General features: G+C 54.8%; 7 protein-coding genes across 7 annotated transcripts; 2 read left to right on the top strand and 5 right to left on the bottom strand.

Moving 5' to 3' along the window:
• Positions 1–684: 684 nt before the first annotated feature.
• Positions 685–1,392, bottom strand: ABOM_010563 (uncharacterized protein; the record flags this gene model as incomplete). The annotated part of the gene is made up of 2 exons (XM_022537691.1): positions 685–852; positions 919–1,392. 2 exons carry the CDS (start codon positions 1,390–1,392, stop codon positions 685–687), a joined length of 642 nt encoding a protein of 213 aa, XP_022384401.1.
• Positions 1,393–1,905: 513 nt separating this feature from the next.
• ABOM_010564 (putative alcohol dehydrogenase) lies at positions 1,906–3,061 on the bottom strand (the record flags this gene model as incomplete). Its single annotated transcript, XM_022537692.1, has 2 exons — positions 1,906–2,202; positions 2,261–3,061. The coding sequence occupies 2 exons, from the start codon at positions 3,059–3,061 to the stop codon at positions 1,906–1,908; spliced, it is 1,098 nt and encodes a 365-aa protein (XP_022384403.1).
• A 2,408-nt stretch (positions 3,062–5,469) lies between these two features.
• Positions 5,470–10,465, top strand: ABOM_010565 (GYF domain protein; the record flags this gene model as incomplete). The annotated part of the gene is made up of 7 exons (XM_022537693.1): positions 5,470–5,561; positions 5,748–6,183; positions 6,267–7,467; positions 7,560–7,739; positions 7,797–8,653; positions 8,695–10,108; positions 10,167–10,465. The coding sequence occupies 7 exons, from the start codon at positions 5,470–5,472 to the stop codon at positions 10,463–10,465; spliced, it is 4,479 nt and encodes a 1,492-aa protein (XP_022384402.1).
• Positions 10,466–12,868: 2,403 nt separating this feature from the next.
• ABOM_010566 (putative aminotransferase family protein (LolT)) lies at positions 12,869–14,562 on the top strand (the record flags this gene model as incomplete). The annotated part of the gene is made up of 3 exons (XM_022537694.1): positions 12,869–12,941; positions 13,024–13,615; positions 13,860–14,562. The coding sequence occupies 3 exons, from the start codon at positions 12,869–12,871 to the stop codon at positions 14,560–14,562; spliced, it is 1,368 nt and encodes a 455-aa protein (XP_022384405.1).
• Positions 14,563–14,737: 175 nt separating this feature from the next.
• Positions 14,738–16,419, bottom strand: ABOM_010567 (amidohydrolase; the record flags this gene model as incomplete). The annotated part of the gene is made up of 3 exons (XM_022537695.1): positions 14,738–15,214; positions 15,301–16,114; positions 16,238–16,419. 3 exons carry the CDS (start codon positions 16,417–16,419, stop codon positions 14,738–14,740), a joined length of 1,473 nt encoding a protein of 490 aa, XP_022384404.1.
• Positions 16,420–16,857: 438 nt separating this feature from the next.
• On the bottom strand, positions 16,858–18,371 carry ABOM_010568 (putative RING finger domain protein; the record flags this gene model as incomplete). Its single annotated transcript, XM_022537696.1, has 3 exons — positions 16,858–17,089; positions 17,143–17,583; positions 17,638–18,371. The coding sequence occupies 3 exons, from the start codon at positions 18,369–18,371 to the stop codon at positions 16,858–16,860; spliced, it is 1,407 nt and encodes a 468-aa protein (XP_022384407.1).
• A 677-nt stretch (positions 18,372–19,048) lies between these two features.
• On the bottom strand, positions 19,049–19,695 carry ABOM_010569 (mitochondrial fission 1 protein; the record flags this gene model as incomplete). Its single annotated transcript, XM_022537697.1, has 4 exons — positions 19,049–19,378; positions 19,447–19,540; positions 19,596–19,614; positions 19,677–19,695. The coding sequence occupies 4 exons, from the start codon at positions 19,693–19,695 to the stop codon at positions 19,049–19,051; spliced, it is 462 nt and encodes a 153-aa protein (XP_022384406.1).
• Between the last annotated feature and the right edge of the window lie 205 nt (positions 19,696–19,900).

Below are 19,900 nucleotides of genomic sequence, written 5' to 3' on the forward strand. Positions count from 1 at the left end.
CCGGCCAAAAATGAGATCAGGCTAATGTCAGATTACAGACAATAGCTTCCATTATAGACTAGCATCGAATAGGGGTGCCCTGTCAGTCCTATACCAATCTCCACGCTGTTCAGGCAAAACGGACGTTCTAGAGCATAGCAGTTCTGAGGCCAGTCAACTCCGTGACTTCGGAGATGTATAATTGCTACTGTTGGGGCTTTTCCGATTGATTTAGGCCATCAGGTGGATTTGAATTTCAAGACATTTCCTGCTATATCACCTCCTAACAGCCCGATATGAATATTTCACTCAAATATACTGTAGGCAGAATGATACACATAAGTTCAATAGGGAATTTATGGCATCCGGAAGCATCTATTGAGAATATAGATATTCGTCCTCGTCAGAGGTGACGGTACTAGATCCTCACTCCGAAGACTTGGAACCAATTGATCCTCCAGTGTGCCCTAATGAGAATACATAGCATCTGTGTTTTAGCCTCTCGACCAGGACCAGAGTAATCTCCTCTTTCAATTAACGAGAAACATTTTAGATAAAATGTCTCACCCAGTGACTCTGAAGCCACAGAGCCGACCATGGATGAACCTCATTGGTGCAACTTCCGAAGCTCAAAACAGCCATCGAAACAAGTTGCAGTGGAAAATGAATGAATCAATGAATGAACGTCCGCCCGCTCTCAGATCATCAGAACATCTCCGATGTTTCTTTCACAGTCCGACCGTAGCATAAGGGAAACAATCTTGCCCAGAACTTGAACAGACCGATTCGACCGTGAGTCTCCTTTTGCGACATCAACCATCGAGCGAACGTGCACTCTGAACGAGTCCGATTCATGCTTCGAAAGCAGACAATCTACAGTCAGGTCAGATAGAGAGAAGACTGAAGACTAACAGTGGTTTTAAAGAATAGATCGCTCACCTCGTCATACCTTTGCAGGGCAAGGTAGTATTGCACCGAAAGGCCGAAATTCCTCCTCAACGTCTCCTTTTTGATCTTCCGCGCCGCAGTCCTATACATCAGAGTAACTTTCGGTTCATCCATGCCCTCATGAGAACTGGCAGTGATACCTCCCGGCATTTTCCACCCACTCCGCTTGTACACAACCTCGACAAGACGCGTAAGGATGTCGGCTTGCCATGTCATCAGAAGCTCCCCGTGAGAGGCTATGTGGCGTTGGACTCTCATGACGTCTAGCTCGAGCCCAACAAGATTGTTGTTTAGTTTTTGTGCTCTGCTTTCTAGCAGTTGATTGCTAGCATGTAATGCCTTCAGAGTAGCTGAGTATCTCCGGCAGGCGTTCGAGGTTAGTATGTCTGTGTTGCTTTCATCTAGGATGCCAATTGACCTCTTCGATCTCATCACAGTGAAATCGGCGATATCCCCGACTGACATGCCGGACGACCCCACAGGTATATTCATTCGTGCTGAAGGTTTTCTGTGAGCCAGATAAAAAGATAGGCCGGGTCCGTATAACTGCACGATATCGACACTCATCTCCGGGACCCCAGGACGCCGAAGCTTCGTGGATAAAATAATTAATGAATGGAGTGACACTTCCTTAAGATACGAAGGTACATGTGCCACAGGCTGTAATGATAGCGCTATAATGGCTGTTCTCTGAAAAGGTCTTACTACGGGGGTCCTACAGATAGGTCTATATAGCGACCTGATAGGATGAGTTCCAAGGAAAGCGCGACCCGACAGAATAGATCATATTAAAGGTAAGAGTACTCATGACTACAAAGGATACCTATTCCATCACTCGTTCTAGGCCCTTGTGGCTGCTATATACCAAGTTCATCAGCAATCACACAGTGCGCCTATTCCATCCCGACCGGGACAATGTATACATATCTCACTCTATACGATGAGATTCGCTAATGATTTAATTACCAAGTTAGATCCTTACAATTTGCTTCCCGAAGCCTTCCCGAATTCGACGACCAACTTCCCGAACTGCTTGCCTTCCTTCATATCCTGGAATAACCCGTCGAGCCCGGCGATATCACCCAGCTCGGTCTGCAGAACGCGTGAGATCACCGGGTGGATCTTGTTTGCTTTGACGAACTGAACCATCTCTTCGAATTCCTTGCGGGAACCCATAGTTGAGCCACGGACGTCAATGTTCTTCAAGACAGCTTGCATCAAGAAAGGCATCTTGGGAGAGACAGTCATTCCATAAACCGAGAGCACACCACCAGCCTGGGTATTGTCAGTGACATACAAAATGGATATAGTGCACAGATATCGAGAGGCTCACCTTGAGCAATTTGACCGCTTTCTCGACCGAATCGCCACCGGCGCCATCAATAATAGCATCGAAGGACTTCTTTCCCGGGGGAAGCATCGTAAGAAGCTTCTTCTCCCAGCCTTCTTCCTTGTAGCTCACGCCACCCTTTGCCCCTAGTTCGATTGCCTTCTGAATCTTCTCCTGGCTGGAGCTTGTCACGTAGACATCGGCGCCCTTGGCCACGGCGAACCGAAGTGCCATCAAGGCAACACCCCCTCCAATACCAGTAAGCAAAACCGCAGCACCCTTGCCCGAGTTTCTTTCGCCAGCCTTGACCACCAAGGCTCTCCATGCGGTCAACCCCGTCAAGGGCAGAGCAGCGGCCTCCGCATCGGACAAGTGCTCGGGGGCTTCTTCGACCTCGGACTCGTCGATGGTGAGGTACTCCTGCATCGTTCCCTTATTGTAGAGCTTGGTACCGCCCATGATCCGATAGCCCTTGGGGTCTTCCGGTCCATCAGGCGAGTCCTTCCAGCCCGTTCCCGGGTTCAGCATCACCCGCTTGCCCTGCCACCGCTCTGGGTTCGACACCGCGGGACCAGCACCGACGACCACGCCCACACCATCTGCCCCCAGAGGAACATCGAATGTGATACCGGGATAAAGATGCTGGCGCAGGAAGACGTCGCGATGGTTTAGCGACGCCGCGGTTATCTTCACCAGTAATTCGCGACCCTCCGGTGTCGGCTGGGGTAGGTTTTGAACGGAGAGGGGATAGTAAACCTGGCCTGGTTTACCCTCCGTTTGGGAGAGAAAGATTGCTTTTGACATTTTGAATGTGGATTTGCTTTGTTTATTATGCTCTACACGGTGGATTCGTCAGGGGGGTAATGGATGTCCTTAGATTTGCTGTTCGTCGGTGTTATGCAGCGGCGGTGCGGGGAATATATTTATTTATATAAGCTTGGGGTTGGGGTTATCGATAACCGATGACTGCCGGCTGTCCGATTACAATATCTTGTTTGCATAGAACCGTGCACAATCCGGAAGATCAGGGATTGAATCAGTCGATGGTTTTATATAGAGTTATATCTTGATTCAAATCACCTAGATCCTCGATCCGAAAGAAGCCGTGTTTCTGTTGGGTTCGTCTTCTGGCATCACTGCTCGGCGGGATTGAACCGAGGTTGAACATCCACAGCGATTCTGATGACTACGTCGATCATGTACCTGCTTTCCCTGTATAGTTTTATCGACAAGGAAAAACTGCCTAATATAGTGTAATGGGGACTTTACTGTAATGAACATATTGTGTCCGAGATTCGCAGAAGATTGCATCTACATACTAAATAAAAGCCTGTCAATTATGCATGGGCCAAGCTCCAGGTCTTCTATGCCTATACAACTACATATAAAGCATTAAGTGAATATAAGGTTGTATAACATTTCGACCCAGAACAAAACTACAATGATCACAAGACTAAATCAATTACATTATGATACACCAAGTCTTTGTTCAAGGGAGATGCGTGGCGATAAAGGATCCATCTATACACCCACTGTTTGGAAGAACTCTCCTTTGGACGGTTCACGAGGGACTGTAGTTCTCCACCAGCGAACACCGAGTTTATTACTTCTGGCTCAATGTAAATGGGAGATCTTATACTCATTCGAGACCCTTATTTGTCGTCTTCATTCCCCTGATCTCCAATACATAAGAAGAGTGCAGAAAAGATCTCCGGATCCTCCATACCAAGCATGACCCAAGATTCGATATCAAGTCACATGCAGCCCGGTATGCCAGTTAGCCAACATGAGCCACGAAAACGGCCCCAAGCAAATGAAACCCCCTGGCTAGAACGGTCCTCTGTCAGGAGAGAACACCCCCGGTGGCGTGGCACAAGAGCCACATAAAAATAAAATAAATAAATAATTTAAAAAAAGAAAGCTGGATGAAAACGCGACGGATGTTATCCAGGGAGGCTGATCTGCGGAGGTTGGGGGGAACCAAACATGAAGCAACGGTATGTGGGAATGGAAACACTCCAAGTCGATAACGTCACTTCCCGTTCATGACCTTCCCAGTGTGTAGCAATGGAATTGTACTGTGTAATTTGATCGGGAGGATTTGTCATCGGACAAACATTGTGAGTTCGTTCAGAATTAGTTCTTTATTGGTTTTTTTTATTTACTCTCTCAATGGATGGATCATTTTGTGGTTGTATTTTTGTTTTATATTTTGTTTTATATAATTTGATGTGATTTGGATTCGTTTTTCTAAAAATACCGGGTGGTGGGCGTAAGTTGAAATGACACGCCGAATTGAAGGGCAACCGAAGCGTTTGCGGCCAAACCACCATTGACGACACCCGCGTGGCACTAACCCATGTAGGTTGGTCTGGGGTGCTGTGACCACGCACCCTCCCCCGGAGAGAAAAAAAGAATAGACGGGGATGATACCAAATCATGGCGGAGGGATTGGCAATGCGGCCAACGGGGAACTATAGATGATCTGGAAGGGAAATGCTAGGAGAGGATTCTGAAACCTTTGCCTTTCGTTTGTCCTGTTTCTCTCGACCCGGATAGGCACTCCCCAACAGACATATAAGAGTATCGCGGTGATTGTGTGGGTTTTTTTTGTGTATTTTTTTTTTGTTGTGTGCGGGTACATGGGCAGTTCTGGTAATGATGCGGTAACTTTGGGGGTGGCTGGCGAAGGGAAAAGATGGCTAAGCAGCTATGGACAACTGTTAGGATACCGGACCGTACCAACTAGACTCAATTGGGAGACAGCCGTCTGCGTGGTAATTCCACGACCCCTTGCTAATTCGCCGCAAGCCTCTTTCATTTTTCAGGAACTCGTCGAAACTCGATCTTCTGATCTCGACTTGGATCTGTCTAGCGTTCTTGCTTGTTGGCCTGTCCTCAATTCTCCCCTTTGCTACGAGAAAGCAAACTGCTCGAAAGTCGAACCAAATTCAAAGCTGCCGGTGCGTTTGCGTGCCGCCCGTCATTCACTGTGGCCCATTTTCCCTCGCTCTAAAAACCCATAGCTGATCTTCTTCCCCCCCGACTTACTAGCTCTATCGTCTCTTGCGTCGTTCCACCTCAAACGTTCGCATCTCCTCCTTCCCTCACACGTTCCATCCACCACCAAAAGAACTACAACGCTCGACTTGGATACTTCTCCTGCTTTGGGTTCGGAAGTCTTTCTCCATCACCCAGCGATCCATCTCATAATGCCTACGCCACTTCCTTCTAGTTTTGCTTCGGCCGCTGCTGGCAACACTGATGCCTCTCGAAGAGGCGATGGAACTGCCAGTGGAGAATGGTATGGAAAAAAACACACACACACACACCTACACCTTGCTATCCCGCCCTTTTCGTGACCTCTATCCCTTCCCTACCAGTCGGAGATGTCACGCTGCCTGCTCTCGTTCCTTTCAGCGGCGTGTGATCGCCTCCCCTCCCTCGTTGGATCGTGATTGAACTCGACCACTCCTAACGCGAATCCCAGGGCTCGAAACCGCATGAACGGAGCAACACAAACCTTCCGCCGCCCGTCAGTTGCGACTAACCCTTCCCACAGCCGGGATACCAGCCAGCCCGCATCCGCTACGACTCCTACGGCCGGTACCTACACTCCCCCACATATGCTTTCGAATTACCAGTCTAGCGCACTCCGCAACGGGGCAACCAATGACACTCGGTATTCCAAAGAACAGCTGTTAGAACTTTATAAGGCTCAACGGGAGACGGGTATTTTGGGTAAGAACCTCGCAGAATATCTCGCCGCCGACTGGAATCCACAGGTAGAGACACCCGCCGCCAACGGCGCCTGGGGCAGGCGGGAGGATTCGAAAGACAATCCCTCTGGGCCTGGGGTGTGTTGGGATCACGGAGGACAGATGGAACCTTTGAGCCTAGTGGACATGACTGATGATGAGAAAGAGGTGCGTGTCTTTGTTTACCTTTTCCTGTTTGCGAAATGGCTGTCGTGCCCTTGTTTGGGACGAGCTGTGCTGAACGGGCGTAGTTATTTTCCCTCTCAGTGAACTCCCCACTGAAGCCGCCACCCACCAATGTACCCAAGGAGAACACGGGCGCTACTCCGGGAGGACGCAAGGGATCGATTTCTCAGGGTCATATGAACAACTACAACACCTCGTCCCCGAGTGCAAATCGCCCTGGGCCTAGGCGTCGGGAGACCGGCGATTCGATCGGCAACCCTATGTCTCCTACCACGGGCGGTTCTCGATTCTTCCGTGAAGAGCCGAACACTGCTACCCCACCCCCGTCTCTCCTACGTCGCAAAACAGATTTTCGGGATACGTCGTCCACCGCTCGGTGGGAGGAGAAAGAGAAGGAATCTGCTCGGGACGTGACCTCGGAGGCCTCCTCTCCGTTTAATTCCCTGAAACGCAGCTCGACTAATCCTCTGAGTGCAGCGCCGGGGGCAACAAGTTCGCCGTGGGGCTCGGCTTCGCAAAATGCCAGCTTCTCGCCAATGGGGGCCTTCGGAGCGTTCTCTCTCGGCACAAACCCCACGGAGAAAAAACCAGGCTTTGGTAGTCTTCGCGGGGAGAGTCGCCTGAAGGGCCTCTTTTCGAAGGATAGCTCGGAGGATATATCGGCTGCGGTGAAGGACAAGCCGTCCATGAGCAATCTGGAACGCTTGGCAGGTGAGGGTGAGCAGCGCTCGCAGTCGCCTTGGGGGGAAACTCTCAAAACCCGCACCGGACGGAGTGAGACGAACCCCTTTCAGGAGGAACCGCGGAGCGGGAGTGCTGCACTCGGGGGATCTCAGGAACTTCCATCTCAGGGTGCCGACCCGACCGGATTCGCCGCGTTTGGAATGACCTCCAGTATCCCCGGCTTTCGAGAGCTGATCCAGAGCCACGAGAACTCGCGTAATCCCACCCCAAGTTTACTCCAGGGTCATGAGCCCACCAGCCCAACCAATACGAACCCGTATCAAAGCCCCCATGGTGACAGAGGTGACGTCGATGATGTCGAGACTGACGGCTCTGATATCCAAACCTCGCACCATCCTGGCCTCACTGGACTGCGTGACACGACTGCGTTTGGCTCGATCAGACGAGTCGGGTCGGGCATGGACTTGCCTTCGATCGATCGGAGCGCGACTTCTAGCGTTGCCGGAAACCGCAGCTTCTCCAGCTTGGGTGGTTTGGGTGGCCTTCCCTCCATTGGAGGGGCGGCCGGATGGCCTGCAAGCGGTGCCATTGGCACTCCAACCAGGGAACGATCTGCTTTTGGCGGCGGCGGCGCCTTTGGCGATCCCATCTTTGGCACGATGGCTGATCTCCAGTCCCCTATCTGTCGACCCTGGGAGGAGGCGGTCTCTTCAGCCCTGGCATCAGTGGCACCGGCAGCATCGGGCGTTCTAGCAAGCTAGGGTCTCTCTTCCCTGCTGCGATGCAGGAGCAGATGCAAGGCGATCAAGCACGGGCTGATCTTGGCAGCCTGGACGATGGTTCCCGGCAACCAGGTATGATCTTCCACAGGCCAACCGTACCACATGATTTACTAACAACCCACGGTGAAGATCCCCAGCAGGCAGACAAGTCTGGTCAAACCAACCCACCTACCACCACGTCTGATTCCCAGACTCCTGTCTCTGCCGTTGGCTCCATCCCCACCTCCATGGCTCCTGACGTACCTCAGCCTAGTCAGACTCCCGGACAACCTGGAAGCAATGCCGGCTCCGTTCCTCCTGCCCAACAGCGTACTATGGTGATGCCCGATCGTATGCGCTGGATTTACCGCGACCCACAGGGGAACATTCAGGGTCCTTGGACGGGCCTTGAAATGCACGATTGGTTCAAGGCAGGCTTTTTCAGCCCGGACCTGCAGATCAAGAAGCTCGAGGACCCAGAATTTGAACCGCTGGCTCAGTTGGTGCGGCGCATCGGCAATTCGCGCGAGCCCTTCTTGGTTCCCCAGATCGGTATCCCTCATGGACCCGATCCTAACCCTGGTCACTGGACAGGAAACACGGCGGGTGCTGCTCAGCCTCCCTTTCCTGGCAGCTTCCCCAGCTTTGGTACTACTTTGACCGCCGAACAGCAGAATGCCCTGGAGCGTAGAAAGCAAGAGGAGCAGTACCTGATGGCCAGACAGAAGGAACATCTCGCACAGCAACAGGCCATGATGAAGCAAATGCAATTCCAGGGGCTCCCCCCCACTATGCACCCCCATCAGCTCCAGCATCATTCGAGCGCCCACAGCCTTCACAGCCAGCCAAGTTTCGGTAGCATTGCTTCGCCTGTTGGTTTCCAACCATCGCCTATTCAGGGTCCCGTCCAGCAGCAGCAGCAGCAGCAGCAGTCGCAGCCGCAGCCGCAGCCTCTTGGTGGCTTCTTCGACGCCGCCGGTCCGATACGGCAGAGCGTCCTGCCCAACGTTGGTCCTCAGATGCTTGGGACAGACCTAGGCGCAGTCAGGATCAGCTCCCGGCCCTTCTTGAGCGTTTGAACGTCAACCGACCGGATCCGTTCGCCTTTGGCAGCGCAGCGCCCTTTGCCACTCGACAGCCGGACAACTTGTTCCATCAACAGCAGGTTGCCACCATGCTCCAAGATCGGGCTCAGCTGCAACAGGAGCAAGAACAATTTGACAGCGCTCAGGGCGACAGCTTGTTCGACCAACAGGCTCGTGAGGAACGGCTCCGCCAGTTCCATGCTTTGAGGGCACAGGAAGATGAATTCGGCATGCGCACTGCTGAGGGGCTTCCAACCCATCCAACTACTGGTCCTTCTCCCCCGCCCGAAGCCGAGTCTGTCCAGGATGTTAACCTCGACTCCCCCACGTTGGAAGTAGAGCAACCTATTGTAGAAGACGAAGAACCGGTTCTCACTCTTTCCCAGCAGGTTCAGAAGGCCGCATCCGCTCAGAGACAGCAGCAGGAGCAGCAGGAGCACGAACAGCAGCAGGTCCAGGCTGCGAATGACGCTGCATGGGCCGTCAAGGGTGATCCAGCCATGCCCCAGCCGTTCCCTCCCCCACCTTCCGCATCGCCGCTCCCAGCCCCCGCTGCACAGCGCAGCCGCCAGAACGTTGCGGAATCGCTCGCCGCAAACTCGAGATCTCAGACTCAGACTCCGGTGGAAGCCCCTGCCACGTCCATTGCCCCATGGGCCAAGGAGGCGCATGAGATGCCCAAGGGACCGTCGCTGAAGGAGATTCAAGAGGCCGAGGCTCGTAGCGCTGCTCAGAGAGAAGAACTGGCTGCCGCTGCTCGTCGGGCTCAACTTCTCGCCGAACAAGAGCGTCTTAGCCAGGCTCAAGTCCAGACTCCTGGTCTCCCATCGACTGCCAACTGGGCGAGTGGCGGATCTCCGTCTACTCCTGTGTCCGCCGGGTCGGTGTGGGGTACCAACAAGGCCCCGGCCACTGCTACCGGCGGTGCTAAGAAGACCCTCGCGCAGATTCAGAAAGAGGAGGAGGCTCGTAAGCAGCGTGCCGCTGCCGCCGCCGCCGCCGTCGCTGCTCAGAGTGCAGTTGCAGTAGCGCCCAGTCCCCCGGCTCCTTCTTCTACTGGAAAGCGGTATGCAGATCTGGCTAGCAAGGCTCCTGCTCCTGCTACTCCTACTACTCCCGTTACCACGGGTGCTTGGACCACCGTTGGTGCCGGCGGTAAGGCCAGAGCTCCCCCCGCCGCTCCTTCCGGACCGCGATCGGCCACCGCAACGACTCCCTTGGCGGCCTCTCCTGTGAAGCCCAAGCCCGCTACCATTTCCACCCCGCGTGCCGTCACTGTGAACACCGTGACCCCGGCCAACCCTAACCGCGCAGTCGAGGAGTTCACTAAATGGGCCAAGCTGGCACTGGGCAAGGGGTTGAACAGCAACATCAATGGTATGTCTTTCGTAAATTAGCCTCGGTCTTGCTGAAAACAGCACTAACGTTTATTTAGTGGATGACTTTGTTCAGCAGCTGCTATTCCTGCCCGCCGAAGCGGAGATCATCTCGGACTCGGTGTATGCTAATTCGCAGACGCTGGATGGCCGCCGGTTCGCCGAGGAGTTCATCCGTCGTCGTACCTTGGCCGACAAGGGCATCGTGGACCCCGTCGCAGCGAGTGCATTCGCGGAGAAGAGCAGCGGTGGATGGAGTGAGGTGGCCAAGAAGGGATCGTCGAATGCCCACCGTGAAGAGGACAGCAGCAATGCCGCGTTCAAGGTTGTTGCTCCCCGTAAGAAGGGCAAGCGGTAAATGACTGTGCATAGTGGCATAACTCCCGCATCTTGTGAATATTTCGGAGAGCTGTACTAGTAGTTTTGCATTCCAGCATGATTGGTGATTTAAGAATGGCGATGAGTTCCATGCTTACGTTGGCTTCGTAGGATGTCCCGTAGCTCGAGCCTTGTATGAATAACTCCAGGGATTGATTTGGCACTACTGCAGCGAGGCCAACACGGTCCGAGGTGGATTTGCCCACTGATTGGCTTGAATCGTATCGGGCGACTTTTAGTTGCGTCCACTGATCCAGGCCACCGTCTGGATCGTCTGCCTTTTATCTTCTCTCTCGCTATCGGACAGACAGGATGGATCAGATCCGATCCACCCGCACCAGACGTTCCACCAAAAGAGTTCGGACTGGATGTCGGACCTGCCGGTAAATATTCTGGCGAGATCGCTTCCCTCAAAACTAGGAGCATACTAAATTGCGTCGCAGAACTCGCCGAGTGAAATGTGACGAAACACCAGGAGCATGCCGGAACTGCACGTCCACCGGCCGGAGCTGCGAGGGATACGACCTGTATCGCCTGCCCATCCAGCGCCAGGGAGACGGTCTCCCCCGCCCGCTGAGTGGACGGACTGCGGTGATGACCTCAGACGACCGGCGATGTTATTCCTACTTTCAATTTCACGTCGCCCCCGAGATCGCCTCGTTTACGCCGCTTCTCTGGCGCAAGGTAGTGCTCCAGATGAGCGAGGCTGAGCCCGCGGTTCGCCATGCGGTCATCGGGCTGAGTGCGATCAGTCAGAGTGTCTCCGCAGCTTGCACGGCCAAGCAGCATGCCATCAGCCAGAGTGCCTCAGCAGCCTACACGGCCAAGCAGCATGCCATCAGCCTGAAGCACGATCCGTGGCGCCAGTTTGGCCTGGAGCAATTGGGACGGTCCTTTGCAATGCTGAGCCGTCGACATGCCTCTCACGATCCCCAGCTGGTCCAGGTCATCCTGCTGTGCTGCCTTCTCTTTATCGTCTGCGACCTCCTACAAGGCCAATACCACCTCGCCTTTCGCCATCTGCAGAACGGCATCCAGATCTTGAGCGAACTGGGGTATGGCCGGGTAGTGATACCACAGGTCTTGGTCGAGCCGGAGATCGTGGCAGCCTTCCAGCAACTCGAGACCCAAAGCACCCTATTCCGCGCCCAGCAGCCCATCCTCTGGCTGCCCCCGGAGAAGACGGCAACCCATCACCCATCGAGCAAGCGTTCCCGCCAGGACTTCCAACTGACCTTTGAATCGTTACGGAGTGCCGTGTTCAAGCTCACAACGGACCTGATTTTCTTACCAGACGGGCAACCAGCCACACAATACGAAGCGGAATATTCCACGCTTCTCGAGCGCGGGCATCAATTTCTGCAGGAGGTCGACTCCCACTACGGGCGCGTGTATCCCCAACTCAGTCGGGAGGAGAAGAAACGCGCCGACTTGATGAGAATCCATACGTCCGGGAAAGGCCTGGTTCTGAAATGCTGTTTTCCCACTGGGACGCTTGAGCCGCATGCCGAGCATTTCCGGGCCCATCTTTCTCGGATCGAGACGTTTCTGTGTCGATTTCCTGAGCGCCCGGAGATCACTATGGATGAGGCCGTGCTTCCGGGTCTGGTTCTGGTGGCGTTTGGGGCTCCGGATGTCGATGTGCGGTGGAGAGCCATCGACGTGCTGCTGGCGTGGCCCCATCTGGAAGGGCCGTGGGACTCGAGGGCCATTGCACGAAGGGCGATCGAGAACACGCCGGAATATGTGCCGGGTTGTGTGGAGATTGCCCCGGCGAGGAGGCCGATCCCGCAGCGACAGTTCTTGACGATCCTCCAGGACTACTTTCATGAGATCGGCGGGGTGACGTCCGGCGGGACTTGATCGGAACAGTCCCTCTCGAGACGATTCGCACCGCTTTGCCCTATTTTAGTAGATCAAGATAGAACTATACCTATAGACAGTCAACCCAGAAGTTGCGCAACACCTGAATTACCAGGGGAGTTGATCCTTCCTCACCAAACCAGCTCGTCGCCGCTGTCCGCTAAATTTCGCGCTGATCGGACAGGGAATCGAGAGGACGTTTGGATTCCGAACACGAAGCCCTGACTGCTTCCTCCAACGCATTGCAGAATCAGATCTTCGGATTCCACTTCTCGTATCGCTATCCCGGATGTATACTACTAGTAGTAGCCACCCAGGTGCCATCCACGCTAGCAGGATACATAGAATCCGATAGGACGCCCTTCCCAGCCTGGATTCTCCGTCTCCGCTCCGTAGCCAACGTGACTCACTGGACATCTCGAACTCTTAGTCGATTATATAAACACAGTCTGGACCATCACTCGAACCAAACCATCTCAGTATCACTTAAACTAATCTAACACAAGTTCCTCCCGCCAAAATGACAACCCCCTTCGGCCACCCCATGAGGGAGCACTTCCTCTTCGACGCCAACTTCAAGAACCTCAACCATGGTATGTATAGGAGGACTAGTCCTAACCCCTAAAGTCATAAGGAATAGGAACAACAACCCCCAAAACTAACGCACCCCCACAGGCTCCTTCGGCACATACCCCCGCGCCGTGCAGACCGCGCTGCACGAACACCAACACGCCAGCGAGGCGCGCCCAGACCACTTCTACCGGATCGCGCGGGCGCAAGGCATAGACGCATCACGACGCATGGTCGCCGAGCTGCTCAACATCCCCGTGAACGAGTGCGTGTTCGTCAAGAACGCCACGACGGGCGTGGGCACCGTGCTCCGTAACCTGGCCTTCCAGACCGGCGACGCCGTCGTCTACTTCGACACCATCTACGGGGCCGTGGAGAAGGGGCTGCACTCGCTGATGGAGTCGAGTCCCGTGGCCGCCCGCAAGGTCGAGTACGAGCTGCCGATCCGCCACGAGGAACTGGTGCGACGGTTCCGGGACGTGGTGCGTCGGGCGCGCGACGAGGGGTTGAACGTCCGCGTTGCGGTCTTCGATACCATCGTCAGCATGCCGGGCGTGCGCTTCCCCTTCGAGGCCTTGGTCCGTGTGTGTCGTGAGGAGCATATCCTCAGTCTCGTGGATGGCGCGCATGGCATCGGCCATATCCCGTTGGATTTGGGCGCGTTGCAGCCGGATTTCTTTACGAGTAATTTGCATAAGTGGGTTGATCTTTTCCTCCTCCTCCTCCTCCTCCTCCTCCTCGTTGTCGTCGTTCTTTTATTTCTGTTTCTTCTATTTCTTGAGTTTGATTGATTACTGGAGATTGGCTACTGGGGATGGACTACTCGGGATGGACTACTTGGGATGGACTACTTGGGATGGACTACTTGGGATGGACTACTTGGGATGGACTACTTGGGATGGGCGATTGGGGATTGATGCTGACATCGATATAAAATACAGATGGCTGTTTGTCCCCCGCGGCTGTGCAGTCCTGCACGTCCCCCTGCGCAACCAACATCTGATCCGGACCACCTTACCCACGTCCTGGGGCTACATCCCCCCAGGCCAGGTCACCACCACCACCACCACACAGGGTAAATCTGCCTTCGAATATCTCTTCGAACACGTCGCCACGACGGACGACACACCGTGGCTGTGCGTGCCGGCCGCGCTGCAGTTCCGGAGGGAGGTCTGCGGCGGTGAAGACCGCATCTACGCGTACCTGGAGGCACTGGGGCGGTCAGCCGCAGATATTGTAGCGCGTGCGCTGGGGACGGAGGTGATGCAGGAACCGGGGCTGCAGGAGGGCGAGGTAAGCCAGCTGCGGAGGTGTGGATTGAGTACGGTGCGGTTGCCGATTGCCGTGGCGGCTGGTGATGCTGCGAATGCGACTGCGGTGACGAGGGTGTCGGCGGGCGAGGATGGCACGTCGTATCTCCGGATTCACTCGTCGCTGGTCTCGACGGTGGGTACGTGGTTTCGGGATACGCTGTTCGATCAGTATAACACGTTTGTGCCGGTGTTTCAGCATGGTGGGTGGCTGTGGACGAGACTCAGTGCGCAGGTGTATCTGGAGGAGAGCGATTTCGAGTGGTTGGCGGGCGTGTTGAAGGAGTGTTGTGAGAGGGTTGAGACGGAGGCTGGGCTGTCGGCGAAGCTTTGAGATTTTATGTTATTTTAGTTATTTATTACTTACTTGGATGCTGCTGGTACTTGTCAATTGTGACTTTGCAATATCATATAATTCATGTACCCCGATACAACTACACTATTCCTATATGCTAACCTATATACAACACCACGCCCACATATGTACAGACAATACACCTATAACCAGCCTATTCCCTCCTCCACACCCGCCTCCCATCAAACCACGTCTCCCACACCTCCGCCTCCAACAACCGCTCCGCCTCCCAAGCCATATCAACAACCACGAAATCCGCCTTCTTGCCCACCTCCAGCGTTCCCGCGAACCCATCCGCAAAGCAGCTGTACGCCGACCCCCCGGTAGCAGCCGTAATAGCCTCCAACAACCCCAGACTGAAATGCTCATTCACCGTCTCCAGCGACTCAGGCTCCCTGGCCGAGCGCCGCGTCGTGGCCGTGTACAGATTCCTGAGCGGCAAATGCGGCGCGGTGGGCGAGTCCGTGCCAATAGCCAGATGCGCGCCGTGGTCCAAGAAATCCCGGTAGGCGAACGCGCGGCCACACCTGTCCGGGCCCAGCAGGCGCGGCCAGGCGCGCAGGATAGCCGGGTCGGCATGCACGGGCTGCACGGAGGCGGTGATGCCCAGGTCGGCGAGGCGCTTTGCGTCCTGCGGGGCCGTGAGCTCGAGGTGTTCGATGCGATGGCGGGAGCCGGGCGTGCCCTCGCTCTCCAGGCGTCGATGGCCAGCGTCACCGTGGCGTCGCCGATAGCGTGCAGTGCGCATTGCAGGCCCGCGCGGTCCGCCTTCCGCACCACCTTCTTGAGCATCTCGGCGTCCCAGAGCGGGGCGCAGTTGTCCCCGTTCGACGCGTAGGGCTCGGTCAGGGCTGCCGTGCAGGCATCCACGACCCCGTCGCAGATGACCTTGATGCCGGCGATCCGCAAATCGGGACTCGTGGCGGCGTTGTACAGGCTATGGAGCTCGATCGCCCGATCAACCTGGCGCAGCACCTCTTCTTCGTCGTCCTTCGGGGAGATGATCCAGTGCGCTGCCAGCCGGATGTTGACCTCCTCCCGTTCGCGGAGGGCGAGGACCGTGCTCCACAGGTTCTCGTCCGTGGCCATCTCCACGACGCCCGTGTACCCGGCGCGCGTGTACTCGCGGATGCCGGCGCGGATGAAGTTCAGCTTCTCGTCGAGAGAGGCAACCTTGGCGACGTGCGGCCAGACGATGTTCACAGCTGCGGCTTCGCTGAGGAGGCCGGTGGGGTTGCCTGCGGCGTCGCGGTGGATGACGCCGCCGGCGGGGTCGGGGGGTGTTGGCGACGTTGAGCTCGCTGAGGGCGGCGGAGTTGCACCAGGCGGAGTGCAGGTCCTTGGAGTCAATGAAGATGGGGCGCGGGTCGAGGTCGTCGAGCATGGCGGCCAGGCTTCGCCGTTGGTCATAGAGTGCATCCACCCGCGGCAGAAGAGCCGGGCGCCGTCGGGTTGGCGGCGGCGGCGGCTTTGATGGTACTGCGGATGTCGGAGAGGGAAGTGCAGTTCCCTAGGTTGATTTTGGAGAGGCCTGCGCCGAAGAGGAGCAGGTGCATGTGTCTGGTTTTCTTTGGTTTAGTCTCTGGTATGGTTGTAGCATTGGGATTGGGGGTTGCGATTAGGGTTTGGGATGGAAGTGTTTGTCTGTACATACCCGTCAATAAAGCCGGGGAGGACTTTACGGCCTTCTAGATCGTGGATCTCGCTGTCTGGGTGGAGGGTCGCTGCGGTGGATTCCTCGCCCAGGTAGATTATGCGGTCGTTCTCGGTGACCATGCATGTTGGGTTGGGGGACTGGGGAGTGATGAAGTGGGCGTTTTTGTAGAGGGTTTTCATGGCGAGGGCTGATTGTCGGATTGCGGTATCGGAATTGGCCAGGAGGAGGGAAAGCGGGAAAGAAAGAGAGAAGGAAAGAAGGAAAGAAAGAAAGAAAGAAAGAAGAAAAGAAAGAGAGAAAGAGCGCGAGGTTATATGAGGGGTAAAAGACGTGAGGATCTTATCTCTGGTAGGGCGCGATTAGGGCGCGCATGGCATGTGGGGTATTTATCAATCTAGGTGGAGATCATGCTTCAAATCAACTTAGATCTAGGTATGTGTCCGCCCAACGGGATAACCAAAAGAAACGGTTCATTACTGCGTAACACTTCCAGAGTGACTTGTGTATGTCCATTCCATCCATTGTCCAATTTACCATGGATCCCAGCTCTATATCACTTCCTGTAGCTGGAGCAAACAAAAGCAAAAGAACATGAACGGCGTCGCTTCGTGAACGGCCTACGGGTTGCCTCCTCCGAAATGGCTTCGAACCCAGCCGGCGAAGCCTCCTCCTTGATTGTCATTCCGACTGGAGCGCCCTTGATCTGGTTCTTGTCCTGTCTCGGGTCCAGTCCCGAACCACTGGGGCGGCGACTGACCGCTATGCTCGCGAGCCGCGCCACTCGGCCGACGGGGTGACGTCTCCGGACTGCTGTTGATGACTACCGGGTTATCGCTGCTTCCTTCGGGTCTAGAGGGCGCAATCAGTGACGGAAGCGGACACGAGCGGGATCGAAAACTTACGCTGCCGGAATGTTGATGCCTCGCCGGCAGTGGGGACATGTATTGTGTTGGCTCAGCCACATCTCAATACAGTTGTAGTGGAACCAGTGCTTGCAGGGTAGTACGGTGACCTCCGTGCCTAATTCCACCGGGTCCATGCAAATCGAACATTCCGCCTTGCCTTCGCTGCCCAGCATCTCCTGGTCCACTTTCTTCTTCGGCAGAGACTGGATCGCACTGGGAGCAGCGGGTGGTGGCGCCGTCCCCCGTGCATTCTGATCAATCAGCTGTGATATTACCCGATCTAGTTCTTCTTGCGAGTAGACCGCATCACCATTCCGATCCAAGTTGAGCAACGTCGACAAAATCGCAATGGGATTCGGTCCGGTCATGACACGGACGCCGGGGCCACCGCCTGGTGAGCCGTTGCTTCCAAAATCGTTTCGGAATAGCTCAAGAATACTACACAGGTCAGCCACCAGTTATAGCTCGCTACCCTCACGGGAGAGAACATACTCGCCCAGAGTTCGTAGAGGAGTACCCATAGGCTGTGGACTATCTGCATCACGAGGATGTAGCCCCCCTGCCGTATGGAACTCGGACCCCATGCCCCCATTGCTCCGCGTGTCCATGTCGAAATCAAACGACGTGCTGTATATCCTCGAGTCATTTGGGCTGAACCTGTAGTTCTGTCTGTCGCTCCTCCACGGCCCCGGTGGTGAATCTCGCTCATTCGGTTGCCTGTACTCCGTCTGCCGGTAGGTGTCGGCCAACCCATGGAAAATAGTGTCCAATCCGCGGACCATAGGCATTAGCGGATCCGCCGGCATTTGCTGACCAGACGAACCACGCCGTGTGTATGTAGTGCTGGAAAAAGTAAACCGGCCATCCGGAGACCTGTAGGTGTGGTGACGGAATCCATTGCCCGAGCCCCAGTCGGCGGTGTCTCTGTTCAAATCGTCATGATCCCAGGGGTTGTGGTCTGCCCATGGGTTTCTTGGGGGAGCTGGCCGGGCTTCGGGGACAGATGTTGGAGGGTCGGGGACTTCTTCCGTATCTGGCGGGATTTCGATCTGGCCCGTCAGCATGTCCAAACCAAGCATTGTATAGCATGAAAAGAGGGAGAAGGAAGGATGACACACAATTTCGGTGAACTCAGAATGACAATGTGGGCATTCCAGCCCATGATCTCTGCGTAGCCATACCCTGCCACAGGCATGACAAAACATGCGATCCCCCACATCGGCCATGATGGATGCGTCAAAGATAGAAAGGTAGGTTGTCGGAGTGAAGATCAGGAGGTGAGACGGCGGTCAACAAGACGGTATTCAGATATAGTATCACTAGGCAGACGGAATCGATTGATTGTACCAGAATGTCAGCTGTCGGACAATTGTACGGTACTAGTAGTAGTAGTTGAAGAGTCGCAATGCTTTCAGTCGAACTGCAACGTCACTCATTGTTTCGGGGCTACCATGCACGAGTTGCAGGCCAGATCAGTTGATCTGTTTGTTGACTAGCTTCAAGACCGCATTATAAGGTGAGGCGATGGTTTAGAGTCGGGTTGAAGTTGGTGGAGAACGAAAGAGAATAAATGATTGGGGAGCGTCGGACTTGTCAGGCGGATGACGTTTACCCTTGTCAAGTGACTTCTGTATTGTAATGGTTTCTTGATTTTATTCCCTTCCCTTCCCTTCCCTTCGATTATCATTATAGAAAACAACAACAAAGATAGCAATATGTTGCCGGCCATTCAAAGAGTCATGTAATGATCACAAAAGCCAGCATGACCATGGACAATACAACGCCATCGCATGCGAAACATCCCACGAATAAAAGAGCAACAACAAAGAGCTACCATATATACACAGCGTAGATTCCCGACTTCCCTGAGGGACAAAGCCATTCACCACGAGAAGTCTCCCCATTACCGTCTCTTAGCGCCCCGGAATACCATGCCTCCCACCACTCCGGCGGCGAGAGCAAGTCCACCCACGATCGCAAAACCCAACAGCCCTTCCTTAGACACTCTCTCGTCGATCAGGGTACCGAGGCTGGCGGCCTGAAGGTTGGCGGGTTCCTTTTCGAGCAGAAGATCGTTGTATCGTCGGGCTTCGCCGTAGTTCCCAAGCTTGTAGTTACCGAGGGCCAGATAGTAGAGGCATTCCCGTCGACGTTCGGGAGCAGCGCGGAAGATCTCTGATAGCAAACGAACTCCTTCCTGTTGCTCCGTTCGTGCGTTGGATTTGATCAGGCCCTAGATACAAACTATCAGTCAGTGGACATGAATATACGAAGACAGAGCCGAGGCTAGCTAGGACTTACCCAGGCAAAGTTGAACTTGGTTTGAATACCGACATAGTCACCTTCCTTTTCGTACTGTGACCGCAGGACCTGGAGCTCCGCTGGCTTGAGCGGGCTGCAATATGTTAGCGGGAATCACCATGAACAAGGAGCGGCGACCGATCACCAACCTTTCAGCATCGGCGGCATCTGCAGAACCACCAGTCAGTAAGTAAACCAAAACAATAGCACGGGTAGGGCCGTGAACGTACAGGGCAGGTTGGAACCCATGTTTTCAGATCGATAGCCTTTCACGAACTGTAAAACTAAACGAATAAATAAGGAAGAGTGAAATCTGAAGCAACCTTCCGTCTGTATTGACGACGATAGGCCCTCCAAATCCAAGCGCATGAATCTGACCTTCCGTCACGGGTGGCGGTGCAAGTGGCGTGGAGTGGCTGACCCAGCTAGTTGCTCCCCCAACGCCGCATATCAA

The sequence above is a fragment of the Aspergillus bombycis genome, assembly GCF_001792695.1.
Source record: "Aspergillus bombycis strain NRRL26010 chromosome Unknown contig00135, whole genome shotgun sequence".
NCBI classification, from domain to species: domain Eukaryota; kingdom Fungi; phylum Ascomycota; class Eurotiomycetes; order Eurotiales; family Aspergillaceae; genus Aspergillus; species Aspergillus bombycis.